The 11226-nt window shown below is 44.9% G+C and overlaps 2 protein-coding genes across 5 annotated transcripts; both read left to right on the top strand.

The window, feature by feature from the left end:
• Positions 1–728: 728 nt before the first annotated feature.
• On the top strand, positions 729–3199 carry tmem220 (transmembrane protein 220). Of its 4 annotated transcripts, none has more exons than XM_071465068.1 (6): positions 729–862; positions 963–992; positions 1907–1967; positions 2181–2304; positions 2618–2677; positions 2763–3199. In XM_071465068.1, the coding sequence occupies exons 1-6, from the start codon at positions 755–757 to the stop codon at positions 2893–2895; spliced, it is 516 nt and encodes a 171-aa protein (XP_071321169.1). In that variant the 5' UTR covers positions 729–754; the 3' UTR covers positions 2896–3199. The 4 variants fall into 4 exon arrangements, with proteins under 4 accessions (XP_071321169.1, XP_071321168.1, XP_071321167.1 ...); XM_071465067.1 differs by having other exon boundaries at positions 2181–2365; XM_071465066.1 differs by having other exon boundaries at positions 2073–2304.
• Positions 3200–3430: 231 nt separating this feature from the next.
• sco1 (synthesis of cytochrome C oxidase 1) lies at positions 3431–7284 on the top strand. Its single transcript, XM_071465064.1, has 7 exons — positions 3431–3762; positions 4379–4498; positions 4893–4983; positions 5138–5335; positions 5428–5520; positions 6306–6421; positions 6515–7284. Exons 1-7 carry the CDS (start codon positions 3628–3630, stop codon positions 6647–6649), a joined length of 888 nt encoding a protein of 295 aa, XP_071321165.1. The 5' UTR covers positions 3431–3627; the 3' UTR covers positions 6650–7284.
• The last annotated feature ends 3942 nt before the right edge of the window (positions 7285–11226 follow it).

Genomic DNA, 11226 nt, shown 5'->3' with positions numbered 1-11226 from the left:
CTAGTGCAAGCTAGTGGCTAGTTAGTGAGTTTGATGCCACTGGAGCTCCAGGCCCTCTGTAGGTTTGTGATCCAGCCTGGAGAAAAAAATTAAAAATCACAAAATTAAAAAACAAATCAAACACCCAGATTTTTCACATAGCAGATATAAGGGAGCATTTATTGTAGTTAAACAGCAGTTAAATATCTCAACACTGTGAGATACTGATTAAGATTTTGTCTGTGTTGTCATGTTTATTGTCTCCTGTTAGTGAGACAGAGTTTCCCGCCCTGGTGAAGGTTAATCCATATTATTTTTTCTTCTGCCTTATTTCCTCGACAGAATTGAAATGTTTTAAATTCACGTCAAATGGTGATTTTATTTTGTAAGGACATACCGGAAGTAGTGTCTCTTCGTTGTTTCTGCCTTGACGTCACTGCGGTCTCGGAGAATGTGCGCTCGTTTTGTGGTACGGGGCAGCCAGGGAAGACAAAGTTCAACATTCAATCTGCTGTAATTGATACAGACTGTTTGTTTCTACAGGAAACAGATGCGTAAATGTCATCGGAGGTCTGTACTGGTGATAAATAAAACATCCATGAAAACCCGCCCGCGTTGTTGGTCTGTGGGTTTGAGTCGCACCTGAAGGAGCTTTTGCTCGTGGTGAATATCAAACAAACCCTTCAGCGGAGCCGCGGCGCTCGGGGGCGGTCGGTGCGTCTGCTTTCTGACGTCGGCACGTCCCGCACGGCCGGGCGGGGACGGGGAAGCAGCAATGGGAGAAGTTCGTCAGGCTCCGGGCTCCGGGACAAGGCTGGTCGGGATGTGGAAAGTCTGCAACGTTCTCATGTCTTTATTTTTCGCTCTTGCCGCATATGTACAGGTGAGGGTTTGAACCTTCCCCCCCCCCCCCCCCCCCCCCCCGATCTCCTGTCTTCTTCATTCGTGATCAATAAGCAAACGTTTCACTGTCTTGGCCTTAGATCAATGATCCAGACGCGGGGCTGTGGATGGTAAGATTACCGCCATGTCTCACTGCATCCCTCGTGTCTGTGGATTTCCTGTGACCTGTGACCTGTGACCTGTTGTCTCCTGTGACCTGTGACCTGTGACCTGTTCTCCCCTGTGACCTGTTGTCCCCTGTGACCCGTTGTCCCCTGTGACCTGTGACCTGTTGTCCCCTGTGACCTGTTCTCCCCTGTGACCTGTGACCTGTTGTCCCCTGTGACCTGTTGTCTCCTGTGACCTGTGACCTGTGACCTGTTCTCCCCTGTGACCTGTGACCTGTTGTCCCCTGTGACCTGTTCTCCCCTGTGACCTGTGACCTGTTGTCCCCTGTGACCTGTTGTCTCCTGTGACCTGTGACCTGTGACCTGTTCTCCCCTGTGACCTGTTGTCCCCTGTGACCTGTGACCTGTGACCTGTTCTCCCCTGTGACCTGTTGTCCCCTGTGACCTGTTGTCCCCTGTGACCTGTTCTCCCCTGTGACCTGTGACCTGTTCTCCCCTGTGACCTGTTGTCCCCTGTGACCTGTGACCTGTTCTCCCCTGTGACCTGTGACCTGTGACCTGTGACCTGTTCTCCCCTGTGACCTGTTGTCCCCTGTGACCTGTTGTCCCCTGTGACCTGTTGTCCCCTGTGACCTGTGACCTGTTGTCTCCTGTGACCTGTTGTCTCCTGTGACCTGTTCTCCCCTGTGACCTGTGACCTGTTGTCCCCTGTGACCTGTTGTCTCCTGTGACCTGTGACCTGTGACCTGTTCTCCCCTGTGACCTGTTGTCCCCTGTGACCTGTGACCTGTGACCTGTTGTCTCCTGTGACCTGTTCTCCCCTGTGACCTGTGACCTGTTGTCTCCTGTGACCTGTTCTCCCCTGTGACCTGTGACCTGTTGTCCCCTCTGACCTGTTGTCCCCGCTCCTGCCGCAGGTCGGGTACGGGGTCCCCGCAGTGCTGTGTGCAGGGATTGGCTGGAAGCCGCAGGTGACAGGTAGAGTGTGAATCTGTGGCTGTTTACTTTCAGTAATGTCTGCTGCTGAGCTGATCATGGACGCAGTCACCTGCTGACACTCACGCTGTTGAACTCTGAACTCAGAGCAGGTTTTCGTGCTGAAAGCGCCACCAGGCGGCTGCGTGGTGTCCGTGCAGCTCAGCGCAGAGCAGCTGATCACAGATCAGTGCACGGTGACTGTTGTCGTTGCAGAGACTTTGCCCTGGAGGCGTGTTGCTGATCTGCATGTGATGACCTCCGCCGCTGCCGCTGCCGCGCTGGGCTGGGCCCTTCGTGAGGAGCCGGTCACGCACATCCTCCAGCAGGAGCAGGGCAGGTACTGCAGCTGGCTGCAGATTTACTGGATCACAAAAATAAGTTCTGTTGGAGACCACGTGGTAATTAAATCAAAGCTTCTGTCTGTTTTGCTTGATGCCAAACAGGATTTGTGTAAAGAACAAACATTTCCTTAGAATATTCAGAAAGAGTAAAAGTAAAGTGACACATTTATTCAAGAAAAGGCAAAAAAGTCAGTAATTAAATAAGTAAATAAAATGTAAAAAATAAACGTGACAGTAGAAGTGATGTAGGAAAACAAGAGACCCAGAGGTTAACCCTAACCCAGATTTAAGATGTTTTCTCCCCTTCAGAGAATTTTCTGGCCTCATGCTGACGCTTGTTTGGCTTCTCCTGTGTCGCCACTCCGGGAGGTAAGGTTGAGATGTGACACGTGGATTTATTTTGAAGAATCATCTCACGCTGTTGAACTCTGATGCCCTGGTGCTCCTCTGTCAGGGCTCCGGTCGGGATGCTCAGAGTCTCCACAGCTGCCGCCATCACAGTCTTCCCTCTCGTGGCCTGGCTGTACTACCACATCAACAAGGAGCTGAGAGTCAACTGGCCTTCACACTGTAAAACTGCCATTTAGATGTCGACTTCTCTCCCATATTGTTGTTTGATTAAACATTCATTTTGTGATGTTGTTATGACTGAAAATCCTGGAAAATCCTTAAAATGGTGTCATTTCTAATATAATGTTTACCTACAAACTGTATCAATATTACAAAGCACATTTGTCTTCTTTCAATTTAAATCTGTTGTTTTTCTACTGATAGAGATTAAAGAGTTAATCGATGTTATTGATTTTTACATTGACTCTGATATTTGTCTTTCGAATGAAGTGCACTGTGTAAATAATATTGAAAAAAAATAAAAAAGTAAATCGAACTGGTCTTCAACCCAAAGTTATACATTGGTGGTAAATTAAGATAAAATAATCACATTGGAGAGTGAGCGTCACAGCAGCAAAGTGGACAGTTCAATATTATTATTAATATTATTATTTAGGTTTTGTAATCGATGTTTTTCATGTATCTTTCTTCCTGTAAGCGCGTGCTTCAGCCTCCAGGCGGCGGCAGAGAGGAGCGCCTGACAGGATCGTAGAAGAAGACGTAGCAGACGCAATTTCCTGTGTTTGATAACGTCGCCTGAATACTGATCTGAGAGCAGCCTTCTAGTGTTTGAACCGACAATTTAAAGCAACCATGAATACGAAGAACTGAGCTGAGAACAGCAGTTGAGTGCCGCGTCCCCTCCACGGGTCAGGCAGCGAACGGTGCCCGCTCCCCGGACCCAGCGGCGGCTCCGTGAAGGCCCGGACATGGCGCAGAGGCTGTTTTCTCTCCGGCTGCTCCCCAGGAGCCTCACAGCCTCCGGGAGGGTCACACACAGCGGCCTGCGGAGAGACACCGGCCCGGGAGACTCCCTCTCACCGAGGGGAGTCCGCTGCTGCCTGGTAGGTCACAGCTAGCTACCTGTTATCAGCCGTCACACCAAACTCCATTAAGATATTTGATCATTTAGCGTCCGCAGTAATGGCTGTAGTCAAGCTTCTGAGCTTTAACACGACTTTAACCTTTCAAACACGTGTCAGTTTCGCGCTCAAACAACCCATCATGTACGATTGATTTCAGATGGATGAAACATTTCGTAACATTAACTTGTTATAACACTGCTGTACTGTAGTATGGATATATCATCAAACCAAACTCCGTTCAGAAAATTGTCAATTTTAGTGTTTATTTTAGTATTTCAGTTGAACTCGCTCTTCAAATGTGGCTTTTCCGCCGACTACAATACATGTTCATGGTAGAAAGCTGTCAGAATTTTACACATAACTTTTCTTTCAGGAAACAACCTATTAAAACACAACACACCTGTTTGAAGCTGTCTACATGAAAAAGTGCTTAATTATTCAGTGGAGATCTCCAGTTACATCATCAGTCCTCACAGGAAACAGCGCCACCTAAAATTAGTAAATGTTTGAACAGAGTTTGGCAAAATGCCGAAAGGCTTCATAACATGCCTCAACTCTAACCACTTCTCTTTTTCATGTGTTCCCTCATTAACAGGTGAATGCGAGTCAGTGGTACACCTGCAGAACAACACAATGGCTGAGTCAGCAATGCTCAAGAACATTTTCCTCACTGCCTCCACCACCCTCATCCCGGGGGGAGCCGAAGAAGTCTGGGGTAAGAGACAAAAGTTCACAAAAAGAGAAGATAGAGAGTTTTCACAGCTGCAGCTAGAGGAGGCATTATTTATCATGATGTAGTAACTTATTTATGTCGTCAGTCGATCAGTTAGAGCCGGTCAGGCTTTATTCATGGGATCATAAGGTTGTTCCTCTTGTATCTTTGATCAAGAAACTGAATCCCAGAATGCTCCTGATCCATGTCCAAATATCTATCTGCTGAAGCAATTTACATGTCGACAACCATGGCATCAGCAAATGAAAACTGATGTAATTCGATAATCTCACATATCACAATATTTCCTGCCATATGCAATAAACTCAAGTGTATTTGTCCTGAAATGTAAATATTCCTGTGTGATTTTGTTTTCCTCATTGTCTCCTGTGTGAAGCCTGTGACGTGGAAATCTTTAGCGATAACATTTGCTATCGGAGGAGCTCTGCTGGGAGGGATGAAATATTTCAAAAAAGAAAAGGAGGAAAGTGAGTATTTCACTGGGCTATATCCTGGACACAGAAAGGTCAAGTTCATATGTAACACAAGTTAGTGAATTTAGGCCATAAAGCAACGGTGTCGTGTCTGAACCGAGTTGTTTTTGTGCTTGATTTAACCCTGTGTGACTGTTGAATTGTGCAGTGATTGAAAAAGAGAGGAACAAATCGATAGGCAGACCGGCGCTGGGCGGCCCCTTCTCGCTCACTGACCACAACAACAAGCCCGCCAAGAGTGAGGACTTCCTGGGCCAGTGGGTCCTCATCTATTTTGGGTTCACCCACTGCCCGGACATCTGCCCGGATGAAATCGAGAAAATGATCGAAGTAGTGGATGAAATAGGTAATAAATCCACTTCTCATCACAGGCTGTGAGACACATCAGGAGTTTAATTCACCAAACATCCTGTTCTGTTCCTGTTTGGCTTCCCACAGATAAAATAAAGTCTCTTCCGAACCTGACGCCTCTTCTCATCACCATCGACCCCGACAGAGACACACCAGAGGCCATGGCTGCGTATGTGAAAGGTACAGAAACCACACAACCTGCCTGTTAGTGCCTGGGTTTTCTTTTTCATGCTACAGGTGTGGAGACCTGTGGGCTGAACAAGGGCAACACAGATCCAGTTAAAAAAAACAACCTGTTTCTGTGCACCTGTGTGTCTGTACACTGCACCAAAACAAAGGTTCCTCATCCGGTGCTATTATGCAACTGTGCAAATGCTCTTATTACAGAAGCATAAAGGGATAAAGTTTCAGGTGCAGTTAGGATTTGTGCAGAAATGGCTGCTTACAGAGCAGCTGTCGGGCAGAATATTTCAAACAGCAGAGCAGAACTCAACACGTGAAATATCAAGTACAAATGTCCAGCAGCACATCTCAAACCATGGCAGAGCAGAAACAGCCCACGCTGCCTGTAGTGATGACCTCCGATCAGCTGGTTAGAGTTGAAGAGAATAAATAATGTTTCCATTGTGTTTTCTATGTCAAAGAAAGAAGTGATTGCTCCATTTCACAGGGATTATAAGTGTTCAAATCAAACTTCATGTACGTTTGATAATGTTCCCATGAAGCAATAATTTTAAAATCATCAGTCAACCTTCAACTCTGCAGAGCCTTAAACACCAGGATTAATACAAATATAAACACCAGTCCGCTGATTATCCTCAAATAAAACTAATAAACTTTAGTTTATTTTTTAAATCTCGTCCACTTGAGTTTTCAACCACAGATTCATCCTCATCTCATCTCGTTAACAGTTACCTTGTTTTTTTACCACACTGTGTCTAACAGGTAATGTGATTTACTTCCAGAGTTTTCCCCGAAGCTGATCGGCCTGACGGGGACGACGGCTGAGATTGAGCAGGTTTCCAGATCCTTCAGAGTCTATTACAGTCAGGGACCAAAGGACGAAGACAATGACTACATTGTGAGTAGTGACTGGCTCTGCTGTTACGTGTCTGAATGACGGAGGGATAAGGTGCAACTTTAGATTTAAATTCTTGTCTCTCGTTGTCTTCAGGTTGATCACACGATCATCATGTACCTCGTGGGACCAGACGGGGAGTTCGTGGAGTATTTTGGACAGAACAAAAGGAGCGGGGAGATCACCGGCTCGATAGCTGCACACATGAGAAAGTACAAGAAGGAGAAGTGAGCCCACAGCGGACTGACACGCTGCCTTCAGGTGTCTCTGTCATTGCAGTCATCGCTGGCAGTCGTTATTTATTCTGGATGCTCTATGATATAAAGTGAATGTGTCTGCAGGAACGTTGCGTTCAGTGGGTGGTGTGTAGAGGAAAACAGGTCTGCTGCCTTCACATTGTTCTCCATTATGATCCATAACACACTTCACACTGCTGCCTTCACCTTTTGGAAAGACTGCAGGTGCTTCCTGCTTCAAACTCCAGCTCCTCAATGTCTCTGATTCCTGATGTAAATAAGGAGGAAATATCTGAAGCTAAATGTAGGAAATGAAACGATCATTTGATTTTGTGATAAAAACCCAAATACAATAGTTTTGTTTGGATTTGTTTTATTTGTGCTTGACAGGCAACATGTGGTTTAATGTCAGGTATAAACTAAAACTTGTTCTCATTGAGTCCACGCAGACAGGAAAATGTTGATCAGTGTATGTGTAGGATGTTAAAGTGAGCGTCGACTCCCGGTGACTGTATCAAACAAGAAACCAGAGTTAGACTGATAAATCATCCAGGCTGACGTCAGGATTTGTGTATGTGTTCTCCCATTCAATGTGCATCATATAAAAACAGATCCTAAGCTCTGATCTAAGGCGATCGTTGAGAAATAGTTTCTTGTGACCAATTAACTACAGAGTCCGAACACCGGAGGGTTCTGTCCAGACTGCTGCTCCACAGTCGGCACAAACACCAAGAAAATTCACGCAGTCATTCTCCTAAATCTGAAACTCTTAAGTCTGAGACTTTAACACTGTGAGTGGCCGAACGTCATGATGTGGAAAGTGACCGAGGAGTTTCACTGACACATCGCAGTGTCCCAGTGGACGTCTCATTATTTGACAGTGACGAGGAGGCTGGTGGGAACATTTTGATGTTTTAATAGTTTCCATATTAAACTGAAAGTGAAGAGTGAGAGTAGTTTGATATTTTATTCTTGTCTTATAAACCACAGCGCTTCACTCTGCTGATGACATTATCCACTGTAGCTTTACCACATAGTTTGGTTAAATTTTGAATTTTGTACGTGATCCATGAATCCAACCATAAGCAGCAGGAATCAAGGACTGACTGCAGATCTGTTTGTCTTCAGGTGGTAGGACCAAATCTGCTGTTTCTGAAACCTGAAACTGGGTAATAATCAGAAAACACTGATGTTTTACTTCATTTGCATCGTCAGAAAGACTGAGATCAGTGTAATGACAGAGGGAAGCCGTGGACCGACACTGTCACTAAAAGCTTCACTGTTTGCTGAAAGATGCTCATGATTTCCAATGATGTCTCATTTAACATCCCTGGATTTGGACAGATGTTTCTGTATATTAATATTTCACAGACAGTGAATTAGGAGCTAAGTTTATATTCAGAAAAACATTTATTCAAACCTGATCTTCCCATCAGCCAGTGCTGATTTATTAATATCTTCCCAGGCCGCACACCTGTCGCTCCTCCTTTAGAAATCGGATTAGAAAAGCAAACACAGCAGTGGTTGGCTCTCTGCAGCCAGACGCCGCACTTTATTCCTGGAGGACAGAGGCTTCCAGCTCGGACCGCCGTCACATGGAGCACTCAGACTGCACCACATTGATTTCTGGATTGATAAGTTATTTTAAAAACCTCTTCAGTGCCTCTGCTGAGCCTTAATTCTGTTCATTTCCAGGCATTTCACTCAAAACAACACCAGCATCTTTGCTCTGTCTTACCTCTTAATTATGAACACTCGACTAACTGACACACACTTTAAACTCAGATACTTTTTGACTTTGTAATCATGAAAAACATAAACCACCTGTGTTAGTGAGACTATGTTTACAGATCACAAAACAGGTTGTTCTGAGTCCTAATTCTAAACTATGAATTATTCCTAAACAGGGAGTGAGAGTATGAACTTTGAAAAGTGACCTCATAAATAAAGTGAACTCAAAGATGCAGATTAAATCAGGTGGATTTTTCAGTGTGCTCCTCATGGACATCATTATCCAAAAAATTATAACAAATAGTAATAAAAATCTTTATTTTCCACAAGGCCACAGTCTGGTTAAAACACATCATTGTAACTCACAAACAATAAATACAATAATCAGTTTTGAACAGAACAGACATGGTTCAAGTGTGAATGATGCTTATATCATTGGGTATAAATTATTTTCTGTATATATATTTATAAACACAATTTATATCTACATTTCGTGGATAAAATTGCTGTTCTTGTCCATTAGTCTTCACTTAATAACCCAAAATGACAAAGTGAAGAAAGAAATTTTTGCAAATTTATTAAAAATCAACGTCTGAAATCTTTCATTGACTGAAGTATTTGGTCTCTAAGTTCAGTACCGTGTAGGAGCCTCTGTGGCAGCAGGTACAGCTTCCAGTCTCTGGATGTGGTTGGTTTATCTCATCCTTCCCGGCCGAACTCAGGCTCCATCTTCAGGTCTCTCTACAGGTGTTCTGTGGGGGTTTTTGTCTCATCGGACCAGAGAAGCTTTGTGCTCCTGCTCTCAGAGTCAAACTGCAGCAGGCTGTCATATGCCTCTCTACTGATGGAGAGCTGTGGAGATGGTCGTCCATCTCTGCAGAGAACTTCTGCAGCTCCGTTAGATTGACCGTTTGGTTCTTGGTCCCCTCCCTGACCAGGTCCCTTCTGGCCCGGTCACTTGGTCTGGCTGGACGCCCAACTCTAGGAAGAGTCCTGGTGGTTCCAAGCTTCTTCCATTTCACAGTTATTGAGGCTACTGTTCTACTGAGAACACTCACAGACTCAGAAATGGTTTTATAGTCTTACCCTGAGTCATGCCTCCCCACAGAATTTTACCACAGAAGATCCTTGGATTTCATGGTTTGGTTTCCTGTTCCCAGTTCACCTGCCAGGCTATTTCAACAGTGCATGGTGCTAAAATGAAGCCGAAGAAACTTTAACCAGATGAATATTATTTATTTCAATGAGTACCAGTAGTGGAGGCAGTGAATTCCTGTCTTCCTAAGGTCCTACAGTCCTAAACGACCAGTGCTGAAAGAACTGGCCCCTGATTGAGCCTGATTGTTGAGTAACGTAGAACCGGGACACAGCTCATCATGTGGTTGTGTCAGAGCAGCAAAAACAGACAAAACTATGGAAACAGGACAAAAGAACAAAAACCCAAAAACCTTGAAGAGTTCAGCCAACCCTGCACAGTCCAGGTTAAACACTACCAAACACAACAGTTTGAAAAGCAGCATGTGTTTAATCTCTGTGATTAAAATACCATCCAGCACCATTTTATATTCATTTGTGAACCTAAACTGCAACAACAGTGAAAGTAAGAACTAAACAGGATTAGGATTGACAGTGTGATTGATGTGTGAGGGCTCCAGGCTCTGCCAACACCTCCCAGTACCAGCCTGCTCGTGGGCACATCAGTCGTGCTGTCAATCCAAGAGCAGTTTACTGCGCGGTTTCATGGTAGCTGCAGTGTCGCTTTGAGTGCTGGTTTTAGTCCCTGTGCAGGGAAGAGGTCTATGACTGACAGAACGCCTCCAGAGTAACTTGTAGTTCTTGCTTTTGAAATGCTTCTTCTTTGCGAATCAAAGAAAACACCGTCTTTTTGTACATGTGCAGTAGCTTTACTCTGAAGCAGGTCCTTGTCTCTCCCAGTGACCCCCTAATCCTGTACAGATGCACCCATCCTCAGATCTATTTTTCACCAGGGTGAGTCACCGGGTCTCCCCAACACAACCAGCTGATCTCAGTCAAACTTATACATGCACACTTGCTGCTGTGTCGAGACGGGACAGAGGGGTCAGCGTACTGTAAGCCCCCGTGCTGGTCTGCCCGCCCGGGCCATGCTTGTCTACCCGGAGTCAATTATAATCGCAGCTGTTGCCAGACCTTCAAGTGACTTTAAGGGGCTGTTAAATCAGCAGCAATTAGGCTGTCTGTGATGCACGGCCGGACAAAATGCCCACATGGTACAGCTCTGTCCCCACAAGAACACCACGTCGTTTCCTCTGAGGAGAGCGAATCGTAAAAGATCTGACGTTCAGTCAAGCAACTGAAATGTCTGTATTCACTGGAAGAAAGGAAGGCGAGGAGGTGCAGCAGTAAGAGAAGACAGAGTGACATAGATATATTTGTGTGTTTTTTTTAATATCCTATTGCACTGGGACCCGAGTGATGAACAAATGACTGGTTTGATCCTTTTTATATACAGTCTATGGTTTGATCCTGATCATTATTTTCCCAATGAGTCGATTTATCGTTTTTCCATAAAATGCAGAAAAATAGTGGCATCTTCAGCCCCAACAGCCCCAACCCCCAAATATATTCTCTCTTTACGTCAAAATACAAAATCAGAAATTTGAGAAACTTCCACCGGGGAATGTTTATGATTTATGGATGCTTAAAATAATTTCCAATGAATTTCCTGTAAATCAGTGATGTTTACAGTTCATCCTGAGGGGAACGTCTGTACCATTAAGACAGTTCAGTCAAAACTACAAATGTGAACCTTGTGGTGGTTCTAGAGGAAAAGTCATTAGGACTCATTGTCTTGTAAACATC

This window comes from Trachinotus anak, unplaced genomic scaffold (genome assembly GCF_046630095.1).
Source record: "Trachinotus anak isolate AG129_WGS33_773 ecotype Australia unplaced genomic scaffold, CSIRO_AGI_Tana_v1 ptg000003l, whole genome shotgun sequence".
Taxonomy (NCBI): Eukaryota; Metazoa; Chordata; class Actinopteri; order Carangiformes; family Carangidae; genus Trachinotus; species Trachinotus anak.
Note: the sequence above shows the minus strand (reverse complement) of the source record. Positions and strands in the feature narration are given on the sequence as shown.